This window comes from Leopardus geoffroyi, chromosome C3, assembly GCF_018350155.1.
Source record: "Leopardus geoffroyi isolate Oge1 chromosome C3, O.geoffroyi_Oge1_pat1.0, whole genome shotgun sequence".
Classification (NCBI taxonomy): Eukaryota; Metazoa; Chordata; class Mammalia; order Carnivora; family Felidae; genus Leopardus; species Leopardus geoffroyi.
Window position 1 is genome coordinate 4,775,064 of NC_059338.1, and position 26,539 is coordinate 4,801,602.

The 26,539-nt window shown below is 62.1% G+C and overlaps 2 protein-coding genes and 2 long non-coding RNA genes across 14 annotated transcripts; 2 read left to right on the top strand and 2 right to left on the bottom strand.

The window, feature by feature from the left end:
* Nucleotides 1–505: 505 nt before the first annotated feature.
* LOC123586156 lies at nt 506–4,022 on the top strand. The gene is made up of 2 exons (XR_006706639.1): nt 506–1,374; nt 3,170–4,022. It is a non-coding gene; the product is annotated as an uncharacterized LOC123586156 (long non-coding RNA).
* LOC123586158 lies at nt 1,513–9,299 on the bottom strand. Its single transcript, XR_006706640.1, has 4 exons — nt 9,192–9,299; nt 5,796–5,948; nt 3,119–3,214; nt 1,513–1,627 (listed from the first exon to the last, which is right to left on the bottom strand). It is a non-coding gene; the product is annotated as an uncharacterized LOC123586158 (long non-coding RNA).
* KCNJ9 (potassium inwardly rectifying channel subfamily J member 9) lies at nt 6,383–17,963 on the top strand. Of its 10 annotated transcripts, XR_006706633.1 has the most exons (8): nt 6,697–7,844; nt 8,964–9,829; nt 12,132–15,034; nt 15,148–15,624; nt 15,764–15,890; nt 16,130–16,139; nt 16,460–16,469; nt 16,618–17,963. XR_006706633.1 is itself a non-coding variant. In XM_045455100.1 (4 exons), exons 3-4 carry the CDS (start codon nt 8,983–8,985, stop codon nt 12,461–12,463), a joined length of 1,179 nt encoding a protein of 392 aa, XP_045311056.1. In that variant the 5' UTR covers nt 6,383–6,683; nt 7,118–7,844; nt 8,964–8,982; the 3' UTR covers nt 12,464–13,997. The 10 variants fall into 10 exon arrangements, 4 of the variants coding, with proteins under 4 accessions (XP_045311056.1, XP_045311055.1, XP_045311058.1 ...); XR_006706634.1 differs by lacking the exon at nt 16,460–16,469; XR_006706635.1 differs by lacking the exons at nt 15,764–15,890; nt 16,130–16,139; nt 16,460–16,469; nt 16,618–17,963 and having other exon boundaries at nt 12,132–13,990; nt 14,036–15,034; nt 15,148–15,600.
* Nucleotides 17,964–19,103: 1,140 nt separating this feature from the next.
* On the bottom strand, nt 19,104–26,168 carry IGSF8 (immunoglobulin superfamily member 8). 2 transcript variants are annotated; one of them, XM_045455090.1, is made up of 7 exons: nt 25,891–26,168; nt 22,463–22,840; nt 21,308–21,769; nt 20,554–20,961; nt 19,937–20,350; nt 19,532–19,662; nt 19,104–19,365 (listed from the first exon to the last, which is right to left on the bottom strand). In XM_045455090.1, exons 1-6 carry the CDS (start codon nt 25,952–25,954, stop codon nt 19,547–19,549), a joined length of 1,842 nt encoding a protein of 613 aa, XP_045311046.1. In that variant the 5' UTR covers nt 25,955–26,168; the 3' UTR covers nt 19,104–19,365; nt 19,532–19,546. The 2 variants fall into 2 exon arrangements, with proteins under 2 accessions (XP_045311046.1, XP_045311045.1); XM_045455089.1 differs by lacking the exon at nt 25,891–26,168 and adding an exon at nt 22,941–23,675.
* Between the last annotated feature and the right edge of the window lie 371 nt (nt 26,169–26,539).

Below are 26,539 nucleotides of genomic sequence, written 5' to 3' on the forward strand. Positions count from 1 at the left end.
CCCGCGCGCAGCGCCAAGGGGCTGGCTGGGGCTGGGCTCCGGCGCGCTATCCCTCTGCCGGTCACCGGGCCCTAAGCCCTGCGTGAGGTCCCGGGGGCCGAGTGCGCGGACCAGCCTCCCCGCCAGCAGCCCGCCGGGTCCCGGAGCCGCGACGCGGCGGGGCGCGCGGCGCAGGTGCGAGGCGCTGGAGGCCGCAGAGGGGGCCAGGTCCCTCTGCTTAGGGGGTCCTGGCAGAGGTGGGGCATCTGATAAGCGCCCTGAAGAGCGCAGAGGATTCAGGTCCTGGGAGATGATGCGCAAGGCATCCGAGGCAGAAGGAACGCCGTCACCAAGTCCCCGGGACACATGGAAATACAAGTCTGCTTGGGAAACGGTTCGGGAAACGGCGGCACACGGGCCCCCTGGACTAGACAGAGAGCAGGTGGCGGTTCTTCTCAACCCCGCCGTCACCAAGGACTGCTCTCAGTATCCGAATCCGTGCTTCCAGGGGTTCCAATCCACAGGCTCCCGCCCTGGGCATGTATTAAGGAAAGAATCAGTTCCCCATTTTGGTGCATCATAGATATTTAGATATTTAACTATTAATCAGTAACCGGCATTATCATCTTGAGTTGATATACATCTTGAAAAAGAAAAACAAAAAAACAAAAGCAAAGAAACCTGAAACGTTTTCGTTTAGATCTGCCTCTAAAAGCCCTACGCTGGGTAAATGTACATTTGAACTAGCCCCCCTGGGGGAGGGAGGTGGGCCGCAAGCCAGGCACCACAGGTGAGGTGTCTGTGTTGGGGAAAGAGAGGACGGTGCCAGCTGGGGGTCAGCTCTGGGTTCCTGGAGGCAAAGTCTTGAGCCGAGGACAGGCGAAGCCCTCCCTGGCAGAATTTTAGGAAGACAAATCTGGAGGTGAGCGAGATGGTTTGGAGGGAGGGGCCGGCAGCCCGCAGTGCCAGAGCCTTGATTCTTTTCTCTTTCTCACCTCATCTGAGCTAACCAGAGCCTGCCCCCTCCTCTCTGCCGCATCCTTCAGCTGTGCCCCGGGACACCGCCCCTCTCTGGCCAGGATCTCTGCAGCTGCCCTCTCACTAGCATCCCCACCTCCAGTGTCCGTCACTCGAACAATCCTGCAGATCATGAACTCCTACATTTAAGGCTGGACACCTGTAAGGTACCAGCTCTCTGAAACACAAACCTGACTGTGTCCCTTCCCCATGTAAAAGCCTTCAGTGGCTGCCCGTCGGCCAGAAGTAAAATCCAGATTCCTCGCCGTGGGACAGAAGGCCCGCTATGACTTAGACGTGGTGTCCTTCCAGCCCCGTCCGCCTCCACTGGCCCTGCGCGCCCAGACCTACAGCCGCTCGCTCCTCCAGTGCCGAAGGGTTGGTCCTGTGTTCTCTTCGTGTCCTTGATCTCTTTCTGTGTGTGAGGTGGAGCCTTCATCACTGACATCGCTCTGGCTCTCATCTCCAAGTTACACTCAGATCTCTGTGTTCAGCCTTGGGCTTTCTTTAGAGCATCTCAGTTCCAGCTGCTGGCGGGGGATTTCCACTCCGCCCGGACAGGCCCCAAACCGAACTTATCTTCTTCCTCCTCAAGGCTGGCAGCCCTCGTGACTTCTTTATTTTTGTGTTTCTCCTGGTCAATCACATTTTTTTTTTTTAAGTTTATTGGTTTATTTTGAGAAGGGGGAGACACATGAGCAGGGAAGGGGCAGAGAGAGAGGGAGAGAGGGGATTCCAAGCAGCCTCCATGCTCTCAGTGCAGAGCCCAATGTGGGGCTCGAGCTCACGACCTGTTAGATCTTGACCTGAGCTGAAATCAAGAGCCAGAGGCTTAACCGACTGAGCCACCCAGGCGCCCCTCCCTGTCGATCAGATTTAAAAACTGAAACTGATCTCCACTCTTCACCCTTCCCTCTGCCCCACCCCTTGACATGTCAATTAAGCCACCAAATCCTGCCAGGTCTCCCTTTGTTAGATTTCTGTAGGATGTCCCTTTTCATTTCATGGCCACAGCCAGGATCAGGAAGATCACTGACAGCCCAGGCCCTGGACCCACCCTTTCCCCTTCTCTCCATTCTCAAAGGAAGAGACAACCTGTTTTCACCGTGTCAGTCCCTGCACCCCTCTATCAACCCCCAAACAGGGTGCCCCTTGCTTCCTGGGCACGGTCCAAGCTCCTCAGCTCGACGCTTTTAGGGTATGTCTCAGAGAGGCCAGGGAGGAAAGAGCCAAGGACAGGAGCAGAAGAGATACCTCGTGGTGAAGGAGAGGTCTCTGGAGGAGTTCTTTCCAAATGGCCTGCACCTTCCCTGGAAAGCAGAAGAGCCGTTTGCTAAAAATCACGGTGTGGGGCGGGACCGGGCAACTAGAAAGAGCTCAGAAGTTCTAGAACAGCAAGGGTGCAAGACCGTGGAAAAGTACAGATAGCTCAAATGGAGCTGTGGTTTTCTACTTTTAAAAGAGTGACTTAAATGGAGTTTTTGTTCTTAAGTCATGTGTTACAACATAGATACACATGTACCCATCGCATATATTCCTTTGTAGATATTGTCAAACAACAGTTCTCACTTTCTCAAATCTTTTTACGGAAAAGAGGTCCTAAGGGCGCCTGGCTGGCTCAGTCAGTAGACCATGCAACTCTTGATCTCCAAGTTGTGAGTTCAAGCCCCATGCTGGGTGTAGAGCTTACATTTAAAAAAAAAAAAAAAAAAGTCCTAGAATAGTCACTAGGAGCCCAACAGGGAACCCATGATAAAGGACATAGGGAATTGGTATTTGTGAGTGTTTATGATAGAAGATATATATATCACTTGAGATGGGGAAACCGAGGCTCCGAGAGGTGAAGTGGCTTGCCTTGCCTATGGTTACATAGTTAGAAGGTGTTAGTTTCAGAACCTGAATCCACACGTGTTTGGCTCCAAAGCTCCTCTCACTAGAGTGAATTTGCGTAGGTTAAACATAATCTTGTCAACGGGCATGCAGGTTAGTATGAAAAATTTGCCACGGTCGTGACATCCATGACCACCACCTTCTCCTGGGACCCATCCATTCCCCGTGAAGTGAGGACTAATTCTGGAACACCCCTCCGTGGCAGGTAGGGGAACCATCTTTCTCTGAAGACCTCCCCTCTTCTCTCAGTGTAGCCAACTGTCTTCTCGATTGCTCCTTTCAGATTCATTCCTTCCGACTTTGGCCTCGTCTCCTCTTTGACCTTGCTCTGGAAAGAGTGGAGATGATTGATTGCATTGCACATATGGGGCTCCGAGCAACATTCGAGCTCAACGAATTTCCATCAGTAGTGGGCACCTCGTAGCTGGATGATCCAGACCACAGAGAACCGTGAGACGGAGGGACGAGGCTACATCGCCCCAGTCACTAAAGGATTATTGTTTAGGTATACATACCCCCTCCCTCCGTGAAATGCAGTGTACATAAACCCACATTTATAGGACGGAAGTTGAGGGGTGCTTGATCACATTGCTAACGGAGTCTGCCCAGAATTTCTTTAACTAGGTGGCTCCTCTCGTATCTTTCCAGTTGGGTCCCACGGATTAAAATCCCACTGACACCCAATACACTGTGGAAAGAAACGACCAGGGACCAGGAGCTGGGATGCCTGGTCTTAGTCCTGCCTCAGGACCCATCCCAGACTGAGAAGGTGAGGACTAATCCTGGACCACCTCTAAATGCCAGGACTTTTAAATCCTGAGCAATCTGCACCAATCCTATCAAGCAAGATAGACCTGTTGATGAGAAGGCTCTGATCCCCTAGCTGTGCTGGAAAGAGCCAGAAGGCCGGGATGTGCCTCAGCCTGGGGTGCCCAGTGGGGTCCCCCCTGTCCTGGTGCTGTGCTCTGCTCCCCTCCCCCCATTCGCTCTGACCTCCACCCGCACCCACTGCTTCAATCGTATTCTCCCTCTGCTCTGAGTTTTCTCGGGCCCCAGCTCCCTTGAATTTATGACAATTGTTATCGTTTCTGCCAGATTGGCCTCCCTGCTCCACTAAATTCATATCCTCAACCATCTCCTGTTTTCCCATCATACTTCCTCTCCCACCTCCAAGATTTTACCCAAGAAGTCTCATGATCTCGTTCAAGGAAAGCTTCCCAGACTGGTTGGTCCCAGGGCTCCCACATACAGCTGTACAGGCTGTGGACTGCACAAAGGCACTCACTGAGGGGGCAAGCTGAGAACTGAACGGCATTCGGCTTGCCAGTCCTTGCACCCTGGCTCAGAGCTGTACCTACTAGAAGGATTCCCCTTTTTATTTTTATTTTTGCCCCAAAGTACCACTTACTCTCCAAGCCACATGCCACAAGGAATGCACCTGCCCAGAGCGGGCTCCTTTTTCTACCTTGTAACGAGGTTCTTTGTGGACCACCTACGTGGCCCCGGCCGTGCCCCTCCCGCCCTCCACATTCTCAAGTTCCAAACCCAGTCTCCCACCATCACCACTGTACTGACATGTTTTACCAATTCCTCGTAAAGTTGCTTTCCCTGTCGGGATACCAGAAAGCTGGGATCTTGCACCCTGGAACCTAAGAAAACTTGACTCCCTCCCTCTGCTCAAGCTCAATGAGAAACAAGGGATTGAAGTTAGAGACCAGGGGAAGTCCAGGACCTGCACAGGGGAGAGGGGGGAGGCACCTCAGGGGCCGGGTGGTGGTCAGCGGGACTGAGGCAGGGGGCTGGCTGACACCCTCCGGATGGGCCTGCCAGCCCTGTGACGCCCCCCCCCCTCCCACCCTCAGGAAATGGGGCCAGTTCTATGCAAATGCTCTCTTGCCCAGGGGTCCGGTTTCCTCCCTCTGAGCTCCTGGCACAGCAGAACCAACGTGAGCAGCTGCTTGGCAGGACAGAGAAGGGCAGGCTAGCAGTCCCAAGGCTCAGGTGACAGGGCCAGGCCCAGGAGACGGGGATGTTGACTGGGGCTTTAACAGCCCTCCTGATGCCAATCTCAGGCTGAAAACTCGGTATTTCCACTTGGAACAAGAACCGTGGGCAGGAGGGCTGGAGAGAGGAGGGCGGTGTACCCGCAGCGCCCCCTGCAGGCCTCACTGGGTGGCACCAAAACACAGGAAGGCGGCGCAGGGTGGGGGTATCAGGAGATGCCCGGGATGAGGGTAACAAGGAGAAGAGAGACGTAGCCAGCATCTGCGAAGCATTTAAAAGGTGCCAGGCGCTGCCTCATGACAACCCCCAAAAGGAGGATACTCTCTTGGAGATGGATAATTCTCATTTCTCAGGTGAAGAAAGCGATCAGAGAGGTCAAGTAACTTGCTCGAAGCCACCCAGCTAGCAGCGGACAGAGCCGGGACTTGAACCCCGGACACTGCCTCCCGAGATTATACTACTCAGTCACCACCTTCTCCACCTCCCCAGATCATTCCAGCAACTTCTAAGCCTCCAGTGTCCGTTTCTACATCTTCCCGGCCCCGCAGTGAGGCGGGGACACACGTGGAGGACTGTGGCCGCTCTCTCTGCCTCTGTGACGCTTGGCAACTCTCTTCCCCTTTCTGCTTTAGTGTCTCGTCCCTAAACGGAGAACTCCATACCCCTCTCGGAGGGTGTCTCCCGGGGTCTTTGGAGGAGGTGTGTGGCCAGGTCATAGCTGGCGCTCAAGGAATCATCGGTAGTGATAGTCGCATTCTGTGTCTGCCTGTCTTTCTCCCCCACTGGACCATGTGCTCCTCGTGCGCAGCGACTAGCTGTCATTTCTGTAACCACCCCCACCTAGCACTTTGCCCAGCACCCGGGCTCTGCGGAAGTTTGTCGCACGGAGAGTTTTAAGCCCTCACCTAGGCTTTTCTCTCCGTTGGACGTTTGCGTTGTTTCCAGACTTTTCGCTAGTAGCAAAATACACTTTAAAGCCCTTCTATCTGGGTTGCCTTGGGTGATCCGCACACCCCGTGAAGCAGGTTCAAAGGGGGAGGTTTGTCCGCGTCCGTACCCTGTGAAAAGTGGATCGCTGGTGGTTCAAGGAAGGAAGCAACTCCTTGGGTCACGCCATAAACCAGTGACAAAGACTAGAGCCCCTGACCCCGCCTCCCTTCCTCGGGTGGACCTCTTTTCTCTCTAGCGATCTCCTCCTGGCTGGGGATGGCCTCTCCGAAAGGGGGCGACGTGATGGTGCCTGCCTGAGGGTCATGCCTGCACCCAGAGACCCCTGCTGGAGGTGATGAGATGCCAGCTCCCGGGGGTGGGGGTGGGGGGCTCGAATCCCCAGGAGATCAAACGCCTTATTCCCAAACACGCCAGGGCCCGTATTTTCGCAGAGCAAGAAGCTTCTCAGGGAGCGTGCCAGCTTTTTCCTCTTCTCTTTTTTTTTTTTCTCCTGAGGGGGTGAGGAGGCGAGCTCTGAGTTGTCCAGGAGGAGGGACTCAGGCTAAAAATAGCTATGGCGTGTGGCTCAGCCTCTAGTGGTACCCAGGACTGGGGAGGGGAGGGGGATGCTCTAGAGCTGTCGCCAGACTGGTTGCTGTGGAAACAGGAGAGGAGCAGGGGAGCCTGGGAAGTGAGGATGACACGGACGGCCAGCCCTAGTCGGAGCTGCCGCTACGTTTAGGAGGAACAGCGGTGTCCTGTGGCTCCCACCCTCCAGGGGGGCCGGGGAAGGGGTGGTGTCAGGGGCATGGACGCTACCCCCCAGGGGTCTCTGCTGCCGGCTACTCTCCTCTCCACGCGCTGTGAGTCGAGTTGCGGGGGACTGGGGTTTGGGCCCCTAAATCCAAGGCAAGCGGGGGCTTGGGAACAGCTCGTTCCTGAGGGAGCTTGCACCAGAGCCCCTTCCAAAAAATAACCCCCCCCCCCCTGCTGGCCAGCACTCCGCAGGGGGAGAAAGGGAGATCCAGGAAAATGTGGCGCTGGGGTCTTCTGGAAAGGGGTCACAGCATGCACAAGAAATAAGGAGTAAGCTGGAGGAACAGGAGTCTCTGGAGGAAAGGTGCAGAAATCAAGTCTATTTCACACCTTTACCTCCCCGCTGAGAAATATGCAGCCTCCGCTCAGGAAGACAGGCGAGGGGACACGAAGTAAGGCTCGCCTAGATCCCTGGGGCGGTGGAAAGCAAGAGAATTCTGGGGGCGATCAGACCCTGGGGTTCCTGCCCACCCCTGTGCAGAGAGATCTGCCTAAGCAGGCAGATGGGGGCTCAGATGACCTAAGACCCCGAGAGAACATCTGGAAGCCTCCCTGGGGCTGACGCTAGGAAAAGTGGGAACCAGGTACTTTTTTGCATGACTTGGGGTCTCTGAGCCAGCCAGTGCTTAGAGAGAACTTCTAGCGGGCATCCCTGGCTGCAAGGAGGGAAAGGGAAGCTCATTGTGGGGGGAGGGAAAGACCCTGATCTGCACTGGACCCTGTGTCCCCTGACTCCTCTTGGAAAATCAATGTGGGGGAGGTGTCCCTAACTTCCAAGGCGTCTTTTTTTATTTTTCCTCCTGCCCTCTACCCCAAACACACACACACACACACACACACACACACACACACACACACAGACTCCAGCCGAACACCTCATTCCAGAACTTAAATTCTGGAGCGCCGGGACTGGAGTTGTATATCCGAGCAGTCTCTCCCGGGGGCCTTGGTCAAACATCCAGGCCATCTGTGATCCTTGTCGCCTTCCTCCTGTCCAGCCGCCCCTCCCCCATCCCAGCCAACCCAGGTTTCCCTGGAGTGGGCGGAGAGAACGAGTCCCAGGAAGAAGGGAAGGTTGAACAGGACCACGTCCTTCTTCTAAAGCTTTCCTTGCAGGGGTCTGGGGCCGGGGGAGGGGCTCTGGACCTCTCTCTCAGCACACTGCAGCCCAGATTGCTCCTGGGGGGAAGAATCTGAAGCGAAATCAGGTGGGCTTCCCTTGGAATGTGAGCTCTGGGCCATATGGTGGGGGGGGGGCTGTGCTTAGGGTAGCCAGTGGGAGGCTGCCGCCAAAGAACGGGAGGGAGCGGGGAGGTAAATGTGGGTGCTTAGTGCTGCACTGGATCCGACTGAACAGGGCTCGAGGGGGGACGGGGACTGGAGGGGTATACAAGCCTAACTCCTCGTGAACTTTGTGCTTCCTCTACCCCGGCGGTCCGTGTTGATCTCATACCCTGCAGCCCTGCTGCCCCTTTTCAGGCCGTCCCCACGGTGGAACGAACCCGGGGGACGTGGGGCTGACACCCGTCAGCGATGAGCGGGCTCAGTCCTCCGGGAGGACTGCCAGTGGGAACGTCCTAACGTGGGAACGTTCAGCCCCTGCCCCCTGGAGATGCTGCCCTGACCTTCTGCCCCTTCTACGTCTTCTCGGGCAGCAGCGGGGGGGAGTGGGGGTGGGGAAGACGACAGATGTGGGAGGGGGCGGAGCGAGCGAGGGGCGCGAGGGCCAAGGAGGAGGGCTGCGTGCGGGGTTGGGAGGGGGGGCGGTGAACTCGGGACGGGACGGTGGGGGTGGAGGGCACGGGGCCCGCGCAGTCTGGGGCGCGCGGAGCGGAGGGGGTGAGGGGGGACGGTCCTCGGGGCCGGGGTCCTTGCCCGGTGGGGGGGAAGGGCAGTGGGCCGGCTTAGAGTGTGAGGCAGCCCCCCACCGCGCCCCAGGGTGGGGGCCGCGGGGCGCCCCGGGTTGGGGCTGGGGCTGGGGGCGGGGCTGGGGCTGTGTCTGAGGGTGGGTCTGGGGGCGGGGCGGGGGCCGCGGGGCGCCCCGGGCTGGGGGCGGGGCGGGGCTGGGGGCGGGGCTGTGTCTGAGTCTAGGGGCGGGGCGGGGGCCGCGGGGCGCCCCGGGCTGGGGGCGGGGCTGGGGGCGGGGCTGTGTCTGAGTCTGGGGGCGGGGCGGGGGCTGGGGGCGGGGCTGTGTCTGAGTCTGGGGGCGGGGCGGGGGCTGGGGGCGGGGCTGGGGCCGCGGGGCGCACAACCCCACAACCCCCCCCCCCCCCCCGCCCCCTAGAGCCGGCCGGCAGGGGCTGAGGCTCGGCGCTCCCGTCCCGCAGGCCCCCTGCGGCCGCCGCCATGGCGCGGGCCGGCGCCCCCCGCTCCCCGGGCCCCGAGCCGCCGCGCCGCCGCGGCCGCCAGCGCTACGTGGAGAAGGACGGCAGGTGCAACGTGCAGCAGGGCAACGTGCGCGAGCCGGGCCGCTACCTGACCGACCTGTTCACCACGCTGGCCGACCTGCAGTGGCGCCTCAGCCTGCTCTTCTTCGTGCTCGCCTACGCGCTCACCTGGCTCTTCTTCGGCGCCATCTGGTGGCTCGTGGCCTACGGCCGCGGCGACCTGGAGCACCTGGGCGACGCGGCGTGGACGCCGTGCGTCAACAACCTCAACGGCTTCGTGGCCGCCTTCCTGTTCTCCATCGAGACGGAGACCACCATCGGCTACGGGCACCGCGTCATCACCGACCAGTGCCCCGAGGGCATCGCGCTGCTGCTGCTGCAGGCCATCCTGGGCTCCATGGTGAACGCCTTCATGGTGGGCTGCATGTTCGTCAAGATCTCGCAGCCCAACAAGCGCGCCGCCACGCTCGTCTTCTCGTCGCACGCCGTGGTGTCGCTGCGCGACGGGCGCCTGTGCCTCATGTTCCGCGTGGGCGACCTGCGCTCGTCGCACATCGTCGAGGCCTCCATCCGCGCCAAGCTCATCCGCTCGCGCCAGACGCTGGAGGGCGAGTTCATCCCGCTGCACCAGACCGACCTGAGCGTGGGCTTCGACACGGGCGACGACCGCCTCTTCCTCGTGTCGCCGCTCGTCATCAGCCACGAGATCGACGCCGCCAGCCCCTTCTGGGAGGCGTCGCGCCGCGCCCTGGAGAGGGACGACTTCGAGATCGTCGTCATCCTCGAGGGCATGGTGGAGGCCACCGGTGCGCGGGCGCGGGGGGGGGGGGCCGGGGAGGGACCGGGGGTGGTGCGGGGGCGGGCCGGACGGAGGGCCGCCCTCCCCCCCGGGGGGGGGGGGGCCGCGAGGTCGGGGTCACCGGGAGCGGGGTGGGGGTGGGGGCACGGTCGCGGAGCTCACACTTGCTGTGTGGCCCGCGCGGCCCCGAGGTCCTCTGGTCCCGGCGACGCTCCTGACCCCGGGAGGGCCCGTTCTTACCGTGCCCATTTTTCAGACGGGACATTGGCCGGCGAGGAGAGGTTGAGACGGGTGTCCATAGCCGCGGGTGTAATAAGCGGATGGGGCAGGGGTAGCCCGGCTCCGGGGTTGGGTGGTCCAGAGTTGGAAGGTGGAAGAAGGGGTACCTTCAGGGCTTTTTCCATCGCTGAGAGGGTCCGGGCCCCTGAACTTGGTGGCCAGGGCCTTCCGTGGCTTGAGCTATTCCTGGGCTGGAGCTTAGGAACAGGCTGACAGCTGGGCTCACTTCTGCCTCAGCTTCCCCAGCCATCCGAGGACTCTCAACTTCCACTGACCAAGGAACTAGATGATCTTAGCATTGCTAGCCCCTTTCCAGAAGGAGCTGTCAACACCCCCTGCCTGGGTGATGTCCGGACCTTCGACTCAGGCCTACATAGTGAAGGGTTTGGCAGCAGGTAGGAAGAGGCCAGCGCAGGGGCGCAGATGAGGTCCTCCAGGCCTCAGATCTGGAAGCCGGAGGAGGATACGAAAACCGCAGAAGGCTGCGGGGTATGGCCGGCGCGGCGGCCTCTGCCGGCTTCCCAGGCTGCTGCCCTCAAACCCCTTTCCTGGCCCTTCCTGCCAAGCCTCTATTGCACCACCCTCCGCCCCCGTGCCCCCCATGGCTTCCTCACCGCCCCCTCCCCCCGGCCATGCTTGCCCTAGCCCTTGCCCCTTCCCCTCCTCACCCCCGTCCCGTTCCTTGCTGTCCAGCCACTTGTCACTCGCCTGCTGGGCCCTGAGCAACAGCCCTAAGGAGAGAGGTCCCTGCTGCGCCCTCCCTCCCTCCCTCACAGCCGCTCTCCCCCCAGGGTCCCTTCGGCCTCTTCTTCCCCTCCCCCACCGGACACTTCCTATTCCAGCCTTCGCCAGAGGAGTCAGAATGCCACTGTCCCCACGGTGCCTCAGGGCAGTGCTTGCAACGTGGAGAGCCGGTCCCTGGCTAGCTAACGTTCCGTCTCCCGTTCCCCCTTGTTCTGAGGTGGACAGGAGCTGGGGGAGAGACCCTAGGGGAGGGTCGCCTGCCCTGGTGGGTGTGCCAACCCGCCAGGGAAGACGGGACACAGCCCCAGGGCGAGCAGGACTGGGGAGGGTGGCGTGGAGGAGATCGGGAGGGGAGCTCGTCCGACGTTTCTAGAGAGGCAGAGCTGGAGAGGACGGTAATATTTTGGGTGAGAGAGTCAGGATTCAAAACGCTTTTGAAAAGCCAAGTAAAATGAGCCAAAGCCCAACGAGATGACATTTAAAAGGAATAAATATAAAATTCTACATTTAGGCTTTAAAAAAATCACTTATGTAAGCGCCGCATTGAAGAGCTGGGGCGAAAAAAAACCGGGGGTTTCAGTTGGCCACAGGCTTAATGTTGCAGCAGTGTGATCCAGCTTCCAAAAACGCTTATGTAACGTAGTCTTGGGCCCTGTTAGCGACAGCCTCGTGGCCGGGAGAGAGGTGGTGAGCCCTCTCCATGCGTGGCGCGGGCCACAGCCGGACACGTATCACGCTCAAAGTGCCGAAAGGGGTCCCCTCGGCCATTCAGGTTTGCAATCAAGACGTTAAAATCCGGGGCAGCCGGGTCGCATGAGGAAGGATGGAGGGAGCCAGGGACGTGCAGCCTGAAGAAAAGACGTGATGGGCCCCGAGGCTCCTGTTTTCAGACACTTGAAGGGGTGTGAAATGGCCAGCGGCAGAGTTTAGCTCTTATTAGAAACAACGTGTTCGGGGCGTCAACGCTTGTGAGGCGGTGAGCGCCCCATCCCGGGTGGTGGGAAGTAGAAGCTCGATGCCCGTCGTCGGGCTCCAGTGGGACCGCCTGCGTGCGGAGGGAAGTTGGATAGATGGTCCCCAAGGTCGGTTTCAAGGTTAAGCTTCTCTGATGGGGCACCTCCCACAGGGAGGAGGGGAGAGCGTGGGCTGGGGGTCCAGAGAGCGAGGGCGGATGCAGGAGAGGGGGGAGCTGGGCGGGTACGGAACGAGAGGCAGGAGAGGGAAGCCTGGGGCTGGGACCCCCGCCCCTCCCCCGCCCCGGCCACGACCCGCGTCCCTCCCCGCAGGAATGACGTGCCAAGCTCGGAGCTCCTACCTGGTGGACGAGGTGCTGTGGGGCCACCGGTTCACGTCGGTGCTCACGCTGGAGGACGGCTTCTACGAGGTGGACTATGCCAGCTTCCACCAGACCTTCGAGGTGCCCACACCCTCGTGCAGCGCCCGGGAGCTGGCCGAGGCCGCCGCCCGCCTAGACGCCCACCTTTACTGGTCCGTCCCCAGCCGGCTGGATGAGAAGGTGGAGGAGGAGGGGGCCGGGGAGGGCGCGGGCGGAGGGGCTGGCGCGGACAAGGAGCAGAACGGCTGCCTGCCGCCCCCGGAGAGCGAGTCCAAGGTGTGACCAGTTTTCCTCCAGACCCCTGTGGCAGGGCCAGACACCGGTACCTGGGAGCTGGATGGCGCGGGCGGAGGAGGAGGCAGGCAAGGCCCCCCCCCCCCCCCGGGGACGCGCTGAGGCCGGAGAGCCCCCTCAGAATGGCAAGCCCAGAACCCAGCGGACGGCGCGGGGCCTGGTTTCGGGAGGACGGACGGTGGGGACGGGTAACGTGCCAGCCTGTCTGTGTTCGGCCCTCACGTCTGTTCACGGGTGGATGGATGGGCAGAAGGATGGATCTCTGCGGGGCTGGATGGGGAGACGGGAGCAGACGGGCGGACGCCGGCGGGGAGGTAGACGGACGGACAGACGCAGGTGGCGGGCCCGGGGCCGCCGCTCGGCCCTAGGGCATCTCTGTGCGAATTCTGGAAAGGCGCCCTTTCCCTGCGGAACCGATGCCGTCCCGAACCAGAGGGCACGGCTTGGGGAGCGGAGTGCGGGCTGGGTCTTAGTCCCCACTCACCTCCCCGGCCAGCCTCCCCGTGCTGCGGCCCACCTGTCTCGCTGGACACGGTGGCCCAAGCTGACCCCGAGGAGAGAACGCCGGGCGGACGGAGGTGGGCCGGGCCGAGGGTGCCCGCCCCGCCCCGCCCCCACCACTGTGACCGGAGCGGGAGGGCGGAAGGCTGCGGGGGTGGCTCGGCCGGGTGTGAGTGACCTTGCCCCCACGTGCGGGGAGACAGGGCCCGGGGAAGGAGGAGCAGGGACGGCTATTTTCTGACAGCGGGACGAGATCTCATAAATAGCACTGCAGCGGCAGGAGAGGAAGAGGGACGCTCTGGGGAAGAAGGGCCGGGAGAGATCTAGAAAGTGAGTTCGCTCGAGCTAGGGTACAGGGGCCCGTGGGGAAGCGGAGTTTGTCCTGGGGCGCGGTGACCCGGGAGCCCCTGGCGGGGTTCACCGGGTGCACGTTGGGTACAGAGCACTGACCCAGCACAGGCGGGGCGGGCGTTCGGAGACCCGGTTCCCGTCCTCGGGACACGGCGTCCCTGAGGCAACCGCACCAGGTGTGGCTCAAACGGAACCCGACCGTCTCTCGGAGCAGAGGGCGGGAGGGTTCGGTGATCGGAAAGCTGGGGGCTGAGTCAGGCCCACAGAACGACAGAGAGCGAGTAAGCCAGCACTTGTCAAACTGGCGTGTCCATCAGAGTCGCCTGCAGACCTTGTGGAAACGCAGGCGGCTGGGCCCCGCTCCCGGAGTTTCGGCCTCGAGAGACCAAAAACTTGCATTTCTAGCAAGTTCCCAGGTCAGGCCGATGCTGCTGGTATGGGGGCCACACTTTGAGAACCACTGCTCTACATAGACTTGGAAGTCACGTCAGGAGGTAGGGCATTTGAGCCGAGGAGGAGCTGAAGGGTGGTTGAGGGGGAGCTGAAGGGGAATTGTGGAGAAGCTGAGGGGGAGCCGAGCAGAAACTGAGGAGTAGCTGAGGGGAAGCTGAAGGGAAGCTGAGGAGTAGCTGGGCCGAGGGACAGCTGAGGAGTAGCTGAGGGGTAGCTGAGTAGCTGAGGCGTTACTGAGGGGAAGCTGAGGAGTAGCTGAGCTGAGGAGTAGCTGAGCAAAAGCTGAGAGTAGCTAAGGAATAGCTGAAGAGAAGCTGAAGGGAAGCTGAGGAGAAGCTGAGGAGTAGCTGAAGAGCAGCTGAGGGGAAGCTAAGGAATAGCTGAGCAGAAGCTGAGGGGAAGCTGAGGAGTAGCTGAGCTGAGGAGAAGCTCAGGGGAAGCTGAGGAGTAGCTGAGATGAGGAGGAGTAGCTGAGCTGAGTGGAAGCTGAGTAGCTGAGGGTAGCTAAGGAATGCTGAGGAGAAGCTGAGGAGCAGCTGAGCTGAGGCGAAGCTGACAGAAGCTGAGGGGAAGCTGAGGTGAGGAGAAGCTGAGGAGTAGCTGAAGAGTAGCTGAGCTGAGAAGCTGAGGAGTAGCTGAGATGAGGAGTAGCTGAGCTGAGGGGAAGCTAAGTAGCTGAGGGTAGCTAAGGAATGCTGAGGGGAAGCTGAGGAGTAGCTGAGCTGAGGGGAAGCTGAGCTGAGAGGAAGCTGAAGAGTAGCTGAGATGAGGAGGAGTAGCTGAGCTGAGGCGAAGCTGAGCGGAACCTGAGGGGAAGCTGAGGAGTAGCTGAGCTGAGGAGGAGTAGCTAAGCTGAGGAGAAGCTGAGGAGGAGCTGAGCTGAGGAGGAGTAGCTAAGCTGAGGAGGAGCTGAGCTGAGGGGAAGCTGAGCTGAGAGGAAGCTGAAGAGTAGCTGAGATGAGGAGGAGTAGCTGAGCTGAGGCGAAGCTGAGCGGAACCTGAGGGGAAGCTGAGGAGTAGCTGAGCTGAGGAGGAGTAGCTAAGCTGAGGAGAAGCTGAGGAGGAGCTGAGCTGAGGAGGAGTAGCTAAGCTGAGGAGGAGCTGAGCTCAGGGGAAGCTGAGCTGAGAGGAAGCTGAAGAGTAGCTGAGATGAGGAGGAGTAGCTGAGCTGAGGCGAAGCTGAGCGGAACCTGAGGGGAAGCTGAGGAGTAGCTGAGCTGAGGAGGAGTAGCTAAGCTGAGGAGAAGCTGAGGAGTAGCTGAGCTGAGGAGGAGTAGCTAAGCTGAGGAGAAGCTGAGGAGGAGCTGAGCTGAGGAGGAGTAGCTATGCTGAGGAGGAGCTGAGCTCAGGGGAAGCTGAGCTGAGAGGAAGCTGAAGAGTAGCTGAGATGAGGAGGAGTAGCTGAGCTGAGGCGAAGCTGAGCGGAACCTGAGGGGAAGCTGAGGAGTAGCTGAGCTGAGGAGGAGTAGCTAAGCTGAGGAGAAGCTGAGGAGGAGTAGCTAAGCTGAGGAGGAGCTGAGCTGAGGGGAAGCTGAGCTGAGAGGAAGCTGAAGAGTAGCTGAGATGAGGAGGAGTAGCTGAGCTGAGGCGAAGCTGAGCGGAACCTGAGGGGAAGCTGAGGAGTAGCTGAGCTGAGGAGGAGTAGCTAAGCTGAGGAGAAGCTGAGGAGGAGTAGCTAAGCTGAGGAGGAGCTGAGCTGAGGGGAAGCTGAGCTGAGAGGAAGCTGAAGAGTAGCTGAGATGAGGAGGAGTAGCTGAGCTGAGGCGAAGCTGAGCGGAACCTGAGGGGAAGCTGAGGAGTACCTGAGCTGAGGAGGAGTAGCTAAGCTGAGGAGAAGCTGAGGAGTAGCTGAGCTGAGGAGGAGTAGCTGAGCTGAGTGGAAGCTGAGTAGCTGAGGGTAGCTAAGGAATGCTGAGGAGAAGCTGAGGAGCAGCTGAGCTGAGGCGAAGCTGACAGAAGCTGAGGGGAAGCTGAGGTGAGGAGAAGCTGAGGAGTAGCTGAAGAGTAGCTGAGCTGAGAAGCTGAGGAGTAGCTGAGATGAGGAGTAGCTGAGCTGAGGGGAAGCTGAGTAGCTGAGGGTAGCTAAGGAATGCTGAGGGGAAGCTGAGGAGTAGCTGAGCTGAGGGGAAGCTGAGCTGAGAGGAAGCTGAAGAGTAGCTGAGATGAGGAGGAGTAGCTGAGCTGAGGCGAAGCTAAGCGGAACCTGAGGGGAAGCTGAGGAGTAGCTGAGCTGAGGAGGAGTAGCTAAGCTGAGGAGAAGCTGAGGAGGAGCTGAGCTGAGGAGGAGTAGCTAAGCTGAGGCGAAGCTGAGGAGTAGCTGAGCTGAGGAGGAGCAGCTAAGCTGAGGAGAAGCTGAGGAGTAGCTGAGCTGAGGAGGAGTAGCTAAGCTGAGGCGAAGCTGAGGAGTAGCTGAGCTGAGGAGGAGTAGCTAAGCTGAGGAGGAGCTGAGCTGAGGGGAAGCTGAGCTGAGAGGAAGCTGAAGAGTAGCTGAGATGAGGAGGAGTAGCTGAGCTGAGGCAAAGCTGAGCGAAACCTGAGGGGAAGCTGAGGAGTAGCTGAGCTGAGGAGGAATAGCTAAGCTGAGGGGAAGCTGAGGAGTAGCTGAGCTGAGGAGGAGTAGCTAAGCTGAGGCGAAGCTGAGGAGTAGCTGAGCTGAGGAGGAGTAGCTAAGCTGAGGAGAAGCTGAGGAGTAGCTGAGCTGAGGAGGAGTAGCTAAGCTGAGGCGAAGCTGAGGAGTAGCTGAGCTGAGGAGGAGTAGCTAAGCTGAGGAGGAGCTGAGCTGAGGAGGAGTAGCTAAGCTGAGGAGGAGCTGAGCTGAGGGGAAGCTGAGCTGAGAGGAAGCTGAAGAGTAGCTGAGATGAGGAGGAGTAGCTGAGCTGAGGCGAAGCTGAGCGGAACCTGAGGGGAAGCTGAGGAGTAGCTGAGCTGAGGAGGAGTAGCTAAGCTGAGGAGAAGCTGAGGAGGAGCTGAGCTGAGGAGGAGTAGCTAAGCTGAGGAGGAGCTGAGCTGAGGGGAAGCTGAGCTGAGAGGAAGCTGAAGAGTAGCTGAGATGAGGAGGAGTAGCTGAGCTGAGGCGAAGCTGAGCGGAACCTGAGGGGAAGCTGAGGAGTAGCTGAGCTGAGGAGGAGTAGCTAAGCTGAGGAGAAACTGAGGAGGAGCTGAGCTGAGGAGGAGTAGCTAAGCTGAGGAGGAGCTGAGCTGAGGGGAAGCTGAGCTGAGAGGAAGCTGAAGAGTAGCTGAGATGAGGAGGAGTAGCTGAGCTGAGGCGAAGCTAAGCGGAACCTGAGGGGAAGCTGAGGAGTAGCTGAGCTGAGGAGGAGTAGCTAAGCTGAGGAGAAGCTGAGGAGTAGCTGAGCTGAGGAGGAGTAGCTAAGCTGAGGAGAAGCTGAGGAGTAGCTGAGCTGAGGAGGAGTAGCTAAGCTGAGGAGAAGCTGAGGAGGAGCTGAGCTGAGGAGGAGTAGCTAAGCTGAGGAGGAGCTGAGCTGAGGAGCTGAGGGTAGCTAAGGAATGCTGAGAACCTGAGGGACGCTGAGGAGTAGCTGAGGAAAAACTGAGGATCGCAGCAGGAGGAGACTGGATATAAAGGGTGGGCTACCGTGACTGGGAAAAGGGACCCTGAAATGCAGGCTGACACGTTTAACCCTGGGCCCGGAAACCCACCTCTCAGTGGAAACGCCGCAGTGATAAGCTGGAGATGGCGTTCGGGGAAGACGAAGCCGTCAGGAGTCCTGGGGGCGGTGGGGGGGGGGGGGGGTCGTGCTGGGGGGAAAGGGCATCAGTGGCCCAAGACTGAATCCCCTGGAGAACGGACTCAAGAGGCAGGATTGAACGCGGGTGACCGTTGGAGGGAGAAGCGAGAAGGTCGGACATCGGATGTGTCTGTGGCCTGTTGTCCACCCAGCTGGGCCAGCCGCCCCCGGAAACGCTATGGCCATCCCACCTCCACCCCCTGCCTGGTGTCATCCGAGTCGAGTCGCGGGGGGCTCGGCGAGGGGAGAGCAGGGGCAGCTTGGGACAGGGTGGAGGTGGAGGGGACCCGAGGCTGGCCTCCTGGGAGAGGAGTGTTCGTCCAGGCAAGCGTGTGCTCCCACGACACCGGTCCAGCAGTGACCTCCACCCCTTGGTCCTGGCCACACCCTGCTCCTGTCCTTTAATAAAAGACTGAACCCCTCAGAGGAAAGCACCCCAGTCTGTTCCATTCCAGGCTGGGAAGCAGGATCCCGTGGGCCCCTGTGCCTCCGGAAAGCCGGGAAGGGGGTCGGAGGGAGCTGCCGGTGTGGGTCCGCTCAGAGAAACGTCTGCCTCACGTCACAGGGCCACCTGGGTCACCACGGGTCAAGGATGAGGTCCCTGAGCCCTGGCCTCGGCTGTCCCCTCAAGAACAAAGGTTGGGGTGTGGGAGAGGGTCGCTGGGTTTAATTCGGGGAAACGGGGGGTGGGGGGGTCTGGACCGGAGGGGCGGGCTGTTTGTATCCAGGCCACTCGGTGACCGCTCAGGGCACCACCGTGCACGGCGCAGGGAGTCAGGAGACCTGGCTGTACTCCCGACACGGTCGCTAATTAGCTCTGGGACTCTGGGCCTCAGGGTCCCCTCCTGTAAAAATAACACTTAGAAAACTAGTAATGTCGAGAAAACTCGAGAACTGTTTACCAGCTGCATTAAAAGAGGCAAACTGGGTGCCCCTGAAGGTGCAGGGCAGCTAAGAATTTTCAGATCGGAGACTCTTGAAGCAAAGACAAGTTGGAGGGGCCCTTGGGGCGCTGGAAGGGAGATGGGCCAAGGCCTGGGGGGTACAGGCAGGCTGTGGGGGGCATTGTGGGGGGGCTCTGTGGACACAGGCCCTCGCCTGGCTGCCGTCCTCCCCACCCCCCAGGGGGCTGTGCTCTGGGGCATCGGTTGGGCTGCGAGACAGAATAAGGAAGACCCGGAGGGAAAATGGGAGGAGTCAGGTCCGAGACCCTGAGGACCAAGAGTGAGAAGGCAGAGGGGGGTGGGGAGCTCAAAAAAGGGCTCATCAGAAGCCCCTACCCTGCAACATGGGAGGAGGCTGGGAGAGGGGGCCCGGCTCGGTGCACTCACCCCCTCTCTGTGCTCCCCTCCCCGAGGAGGAGCCCCGACAGGGATTGGCAGGGCACTGACAGCTCAGGCAGCAGATGGGACCCAGGTGTCCCCTCCTGGGGTGGGTGGCTCGGCCCACAGAGGCCAGATGGTGTTTATGGTGGGAAGGAAGGCCTGAGTCGTCCAGAACAGGCGATCGGCCCCCCAACAGACCGCCTGGCCACACCCCTCGGCCCCAGGGCAGGAAGGCACGCCAGCCCTGGGTTCTATAAAACAAGTTTATTCACATTTTAGAAAAACTAATTCCAGGACAGGGGATGGTCTCCCCGTGGGATGGGCATGAGATCAACAACAGAAGGCCAGAGCGGGGAGCCGGGAAGGGAGGAGTGGGGGCTGGGGGCCACGGCCCCCACTCTGGGTGGGGAGGTCAAATAAATTAGAGGAAGGGGGGACAGAGGGAGAGGGGAGCCAGGCAGCCGGAAGTGCTCTTGGAGCTGGGCTGGAAGACAGTCCACACCTGCAAGAACTGGGGAGAGAGCGCGCGGGGTGCGCTGAGGACGGAGCCCCGGTGCCCGCTTCTCCCCCAGGCGGGGCCGGGGAGGGGCACTCACCCCAGCACGCGGTGGCGGGGAGGCCGGGGAGGGGTGGGGGTGGGGGGGGAGACAGCAAGGCCGGGGGTTCTTTGCCCTCACCTGGGGAGCAACGGGTCACCGTTTTCGAAGCCTCTTCATGAAGCAGCAGGTGACGGTACCAAGGACAGTGGCGCCGGTGACTAAGGCGACCCCAGCACCCACCAGCAGGGGCACAAACAGGGTGTCCAGGGCTGGGAGAGAGCGGACGGCTCTGTTCAGCCTGGGGTGCCACTACCCTGCCACGCCCGCGCCCTCGCCGCCGGGTCGCGGGCCCCCTTCCTCCATTCCCAGACGGCGCCCCCTGCCCTCTCCTCCCAGACCAGGTTCAGCGGGGATGCCGGGGCCAGAATGGGACGAAAGCGGGTTTTCACGCAGGACAAGGGGGGACGGGAGCATGAGGGGCACATGGGAGGGGCAGAACAAGGGCCCCGGCTGAAGCAGGGGGGGCGGGCAGGGGTCACTCACCGTGCGTGTAGGGGTACACCGTGACGGGCCCCGAGCGAGCGCTGCCGGCCTGGTACCAGCTGTAGTCGGCATGCCGCACCCAGGCGCTGGGGGCGCAGTGGTACACGCCTTCGTCCTCGGGCCCCAGGCCGTGCAGCCTCAGCCGGTGGCTGCGGGGCCCCACCAGCTCCACGCTGACCGGGCCTCCTCCAGGCCGGACCCCCAGCTCTGCCACGCCATCCTGGCCCACGCCGCCCACCAGCCGGGCAGGTGCAGGGCTCAGCTCCCCTTCCTCGGGTCGCTCCACCCACCAGCTGGCAGCCAGGCGCAGCCCCGGGGGGCCGCCGCGCACAGAGATGTTGCAGAGCAAGGACGCCGTCTCCCCACGGTACACGGTGCCTCCCGCCAGCCAGGCCACGGCCTCCAGCACCACGCCTGCAGGACGAGGACGAGGACGTGGGGTCAGAGGGGTGTGGGGTCGGGACCGCTGTCCGAGCGACACCCCAGTCCTGAAGAAGAGAAGCGGGAGACCGAGGCACGGCAGCAGCCGGGGCGGAGCAGGGGGGGGGACGCACAGAAGCAGAAGGAAGAGGTCCCACCAGCCCCGGACCCTGGCCAGGCCCCAGCCACCCCCTCACCTTCCTCCCGCACGTGCACCGGGAGTGGCCGGGAGCGGGCACTGGCCGCTTCTCGAAGCCGAGCCCCAGACCCTCGGACGTAAGCCTTGGCCAGGCAGCGGTAGGTGCCCGCGTCACCTGGCCTGGCAGCCTCCAGCCGGAGCCGGTAGGTTCTGGACGCCACCTTCTCCATGGCGATGTGCCGGCCTTCATAGCCGGGGCCCAGGCTGCCCACACCCTCTGTGTCCAGCTGGGCTACGAGGCGGCCGGGCCCAGGGGCCCCGGCAGGGGCCATCTCCCAGCCCACAGAGTACGCAGCGTGGCGGCCTGGCGGGGGCAGCGCCCCGGACACGTTGCACAGCAGTTCCAAGGGCTCTCCGGGGCCGATCCGCCGTTCCCCAGGCCCCACGGCCACTGCCAGCTGGCTGGCTGCAACACAGGACGGGGAAGGGGCGTCACGGAGGCAGCAGGGGGGAAAGAACTCCCGACTCCCCACCTGCAGTTCTCTCCTGGACAGCGGCACTGTCACAGGGTAGGACCGTGGCGCCCACCCCGGGCCTGACTCTCGGCCCTTGGCCATGGCCCTCCCATCTCCACACCCAACTTCGGAGCAGAGAAAACCCACCACGGGAGGGAAATGATGCCAACGCGACGGCTCACTGCGGAAGACGGGCTCCCGGGAGTCGGGCAGGGACCGTCCGGTGCCCGCCCTCGGCCACGGGGCCCACTGCGACACCACAGCCCCCAGCTCCCACCGTGAGCCCGTGGCACTCACACAGCGTCTGCACATCCACGTGGGCCAGGACAGCTCTCTTCTCCGCGATCTGGGCCCAGCTGCCGTCGGGATCCTGAATCCACTCGGCAGCCGTGCAGTGGTAGGTGCCCGCGTCCTCGGCCTGGGCGCCCCCCACCACCATGCGGTAGCGCTCGGCCCCCTCCTTGCCCAGCCGCAGCTCCCCTGCAGCCAGCCGCTCGGCATAGGGAGCCCCAGCCTCCACGGCCAGGTCGGGCCGGAGCCCCACGACTTCCTGCAGCGTCGCTCGCCCTACGGGCGCCTCGGGCACCGCTCTCCCGAAGGACACGGCCAGGTGCGTGTGCTTCTGCGTGCTCGTCCGCGCCAGGCAGCCCAGCGCCAGCTCCTGCCCCTCGTGCACCGTCAGGCGAGGCGGTGACGTGGGGGCCTGGCGGCCTCGGGGCCCCGGGGGGGTGGCAGACACCTGCAGCGCATCTGGAAGCACTGGAGAGAACAGCCGGAGTGGGGGAGGGCCGGGAGCCGGTGGCCCTCGTTGCTGTTCCCTGAGTACCACCTGCTTCCTGAAATAGACCGTGGCGAGCTCCCACAGGGCCGGGTGATCTCTTCTCTAACCCAGTGGTGCCAGGGACGGTGCTGGGCACCCCACAGGCGCTCGGTAAATACTTGTCAAAGTTCATAGCCCAGCCCGTCGCCTACTCACCCGTATGTGTGGAGCCGACCCCTGTTTGAACTACAGAAAAGTGGCTCTGTCCTCCTTCCCAGAACACAAAGAAATGTAAGAGAGCAGGAATGTCACGTGGCCTCACTCCTCCTACCCTACCTCCACTTCCTCCCCCTCCTCCGCCCCCAGATCTGGGTCCTGGAATCTCCAGGAATGGCCTCTGTTCACCCCAGCAGGCTCCCCCCACCCGGGAATGGAGGGGACTGGCTCCCCCTTTCCCCGGAGGTAGCTCCATACAACAGGAAGAGCCAGCAGCTGAAACGAAGAGGCCTCGGTTAGAGGCCCAGACCGGCCACCGGCCTGTGGGCGATGTTGCGCGAGTCCCGTAACCCCTTTGGGCCTCAGTTTCCCCAGCGGCAAAACCTGAGGGGTGGTTAGACAGGTCCCTCCTGGCCCCGACGCTGCGCCTTCTGCGTGGGTGGGCCTCGCCCCCCCCCCCCCCCCCGGGCCTCTACCTCTCAGCTCCACCTTGCCGCTGTAGCTGCCCAGGTAGCGGGTGTCCGTGGACGGGGTGTAGCACTCGTAAATGCCAGCATCCTGGGCCTGCAGGCGGGCGACCCTGAGCACCACGGCGTCCCCCTGGAGACGCTGCACCTGCACCTCACCGGCCGCCACGCGGGGCCCGAAGACAGCGTAGGAGAAACGGGCATCCCTGGTGCTGACGATGCCCAGCGCGGCCTCTGGGGCCTCAGGCCTGTAGAGGAACCACTCGAAGTCCTGCTGGGCAGGGCCCTCGTAGCCACTGACGTTGCAGGGGATGGAGATGGCCGTGCCAGCCACGCGGTACAGGGGCCCCCGTGGGACCAGCACCTCCCGGGCGAAGCACTCGGCTCCTGTAGGGAAGGACGGGAGATGCCGGAGACGCCCGGGTCCCCGCCGCGTCGCCCACTACCAGCCCCGCTCTTGACCCCTGCCCAGTGAAGGACCGGAAACCTGGGGAAGGCCGGGACCCGGCTGGGACCCAGGGAAAGGATGTCGGGAGGAAAGACGCCTGGACCTCGAGTTGGTCACAGACCCGGGTTTGCCTCAGGACCCAGAAACACCCCATTTCCGGCGGGTCAGAAGTAAGGCCCCTACGGGCAGAAAGAAGTCTCTCTGCTTCCGTTCCGTGATTCCAGCTGTCCCTGGATTCCCTCCCCCATTTCCCCGCTCTCGTGCGTTCTGGGCCCGGTCAGCGGAGCCTTCCAGCTAAGGGAGTCTGAGTCCCCACGTCCCTCTCCTTTGTTGGAGGGGAGCTGGCAAAAGCTTGCTTAGAAGGGCGGGTTGGCTCAGCTGTGTCACCTGGACCAGGGGACTCCAGACAATGGAGCCAGTGGGCCGAGCAGGACAGGGCACAGACCCAGTCAGTTCTCACCACACAATGCCCTCCCCGCCCCGTCCAGCTGTGCCATGAGCTCACTGCTTCTCCCATCCCGCAGGGCTGCCGAGGCAGCTGAGGCTTATGGGGCAAGAACCAGCCTCCGCCCTGGCCTCTGGGGGGCAGAAGATCGCTCCCCCAGCCCCACCCCCAACCTTCTAGGCTGACCCAGTGGATGCACAAAGCCCCCCTCCCAACTCCCTAACAAAAGCCTTCATCTGCATACGGTGGGCATTCATTTACATAAGGTTCCCTCTGTGGTGGGAGGCGAAAACTCGGGCCACCCCTTCCTGTCTTTCTCTCCTCAGACAGGCCAAAATTCTCTTCTTCCCCATGCTGCCCCCACCTCCAGGCCCTACGCTGCCCCCAGCAGATACTCCTGAGGCCCTTGGAGGGCCCTGCTTCTTCCTTCGCTCCTTGCATCCATCCTTCCGTAGCCCCACTGGATAAGATCACAGAACTCCAGGAAGGAGGGCTGGGCCAGCCCCCTGCCTCCATTTCACACAGGAGAAATGTTCAGGCAGAAGTATAATGTCTTGACCAAGACCCTACTATCCTTAGATGGCTTCCACAGGTCCCTGCAGAGCGACAAAGCCAGGGAAGAAGGGGGGAAATCCTAGCAGAGGCCCGGGGAGACTGACCTCACCAACCAGAATTCCCATCACTCCCAGGGGCATACCCAGGGCCTTTCTGCGGAGGCTGGAGAAAAACACCAAGTTTGTGGTCAAGCTCTGCTCTCTGGCCCCTCCAGAAGCTGGGCTCTTGGCCCTTTCCTGTGGCTGAGTCCAGGGAGGAGGGAGGCACTTGCGGTCGCTTGGGTTCAGCAGGTTGGGTCCCGGCCCCAGCCCCGTGCCCCCAACTGCATGTGCCCAGCTGCATGGACACATCCCTTGTTCTCCCAAGCTGGTTTCCACACTGGAGGAGAGCTAAGAGCTTCCTTTCTGACAGTGAGTGAGCCTGTGACTCAGGAGGGCCCTACCCTAGGGCATTTCATAATCTAGGTGACGGTGGAGACAGCTGAGCTGACACCTTTGGGCCTCCGGGCAGACTCTGCTCAGAAGGGCCCCCTCCCACCTTCCTGGCTCCACAGCTGCTGATGCTTGGAGATCCCCATGGGAAAGTCAGCCAGCCGCCTTAGGAAACCAGCTGCCAGGCAGCTCCCTTCCCAGGCCAGAGCGGGGAGGAGGGGCAGACACCTGCTTTGCGGTCCATCGGATCTGGGTTCGAATCCAAGCCCTAGCGCTCACTAGATGTGTTCTCTGGGGCAAGTCGCTTCACTTTCCTCCTCTTCGGAATGAATGGAAATACCCGCACGCAGCGGGCAGGCAGATCTCTGCGGGCTCTTCCAAGTCTGTGCCCCACCCCTCCCCACCTCCTCTGGGCCCTTCCACTCCACGCTGCCCACTGGGGACAACGGGCCAACTGCTAGGCAACCGGGCCCCACAGCAACTCCCTCCTGCCTCCCACCCAGGGCTCCAAGGAGAGGCCTCATTCTGTTTCCCCAGGGCCCAGGGACCTATGCAGCCAGGGGCGAGGCTCTGCTTGGCACAGCGGTGGGGCTCTGGTCTGGAAACAGGCTGCTGGGGCTACGTCGTCAGCCTGCACCTTGACTATGGCAGCTTTGAATCCGGGTGGCAAGGCCACCCCCACGCGGTGCTCTTTCTTGCTTCAAGGGCTTGGGTCTCCCCAACATCTGTACAGGCAGCCTCCCTGTCTGGAAGCCATGCTCCTCCCCAGACAAGCTCCTAAGGGAACCCTCCAGTTCAGGCCAAAAACAACTGCACTGTCAGGGCCCCGATGCATCCACCCAGCGGTGGCCAGAACACCTCGCCATGATCACCCACCCCCACGGATGCAGGGTGCTTGGAGATCCCAGCATCAGTCTCCATGGAGCCTGCTTTCCCCTGAGGCGGGGAAGGTGGGGGGACTAAGGGGGTGTGACCAGGGGTGGGGGGCTACAGAGTCAAGTGCGACCTGAGAGAGAGAAAGTGGGCAAAGAGAGACCCCGCCCCGCGTGGAGACGGCGTAAGAGGCGGAAGTGCCCCAAACATCAGATGATGAAGTGGGGCGGAGGGGAACCATCAGGGGAGACTGAACTTCAAAGATTATGGGCAGAACCGGCCCCTGGGCCTCCAGCCAACTCCGGGCAATTACGAAGACGGGCGAGCGCTGCCCACGCAGGGAGGGCATTCAGAGCTGGGCCTGAAGCTCAGTGTGAGGCGGAGGGAGACGTAGCATTTGGGCGCAGAGACCCCAGGACCTGAGTACGCCGACTGAGAGGTGGGGCCGACCCCGCGGCCTGGGGGTGGCACCTCGGTGGGTCCTCACTGGGCCCCAGCCCGGGGCCTAGAGCTGGGGGTCTGGCTCGGCGGGCAGCTGGGCGCCGAGCTCGGGGAGGCTCGAGGCGCCCCTGACGGAGAAACGGGTGCGAGGGGCCCCGAAACGCTGGGGAGGTGGGCCGGGCCGAGCGCCAGGTGGCAGGCACCTGCCGGCAGGGTTGGGGGCCGGGGGCGGGGGCCGGCTTACCCAGCATTAGCAGCAGCAGGAGCAGCAGCAGCGGGAGCCGCGGCGAGAGACCGAGGGCGCCCATCCTGCGCGGCCGGCTTTGGGGAGGCTCCGGGGGTCGGCGCGGGCTCTGAGTGGACGGGGGCTCGGGGGCGCATGCCCGGGTAGGGGGCACGAAGCGGAGCAGCGAGGCGCGGGTGCACGCAACGGAGCCGAGCGGCGCGAGCGCTTCCAAGTCCCCTCCCTCCCCCTTCCTCTTCCTACCGCTTTCCCTCCTTCCGCGGAAACCATTCCCGCCCCGCCCCGCCCCGCCCCGCCCCAAGCCCCGCCCCGACCCCGCCTGCCCCTGGCCCCGCCCCGGAGCCCGGGCTCCACCCCGCCCCTAGCCCCGCCCCGCCCCGATCTCGGTCCCAGCCCCACCCCTACCCCTCATCCCGAACTCTCCCACACCCCGGACCCTGGACCCGTCCCGTCTCCGCTCCGTACCCGGACCCTGGACCCCCTCAGACCCCGGACCCCGGACCCGCTCAGAGCCTCCCAGACCCCGGTCCCAGAACTAACCTGACTTCTGACCCCGGCCCCGCTCCGCCCTTCTCGGTCCGGGCTCCGCCCCAGCCCCGACTTCAGCCCCGCCCCGACGCCGGGACCCGGGCCCGACCCGCCTACCTGG

Bases quoted from the DNA above. Each gene is read 5' to 3' on its own strand.
- KCNJ9 (XM_045455100.1), top strand. From the start codon at position 8,983: ATGGCGCGGGCCGGCGCCCCCCGCTCCCCGGGCCCCGAGCCGCCGCGC. The intron at 9,830-12,131 runs GTGCGCGGGCGC...CCCTCCCCGCAG, and splicing joins GGGCATGGTGGAGGCCACCG to GAATGACGTGCCAAGCTCGG.
- IGSF8 (XM_045455089.1), bottom strand. From the start codon at position 23,055: ATGGGGTGTTTCTGGGTCCTGAGGCAAACCCGGGTCTGTGACCAACTC. The intron at 22,841-22,940 runs GTTTCCGGTCCT...CCTTCCCTACAG, and splicing joins CGGGTCCCGGCCTTCCCCAG to GAGCCGAGTGCTTCGCCCGG. The intron at 21,770-22,462 runs GTAGAGGCCCGG...TGTTCTCTCCAG, and splicing joins CGGCAAGGTGGAGCTGAGAG to TGCTTCCAGATGCGCTGCAG.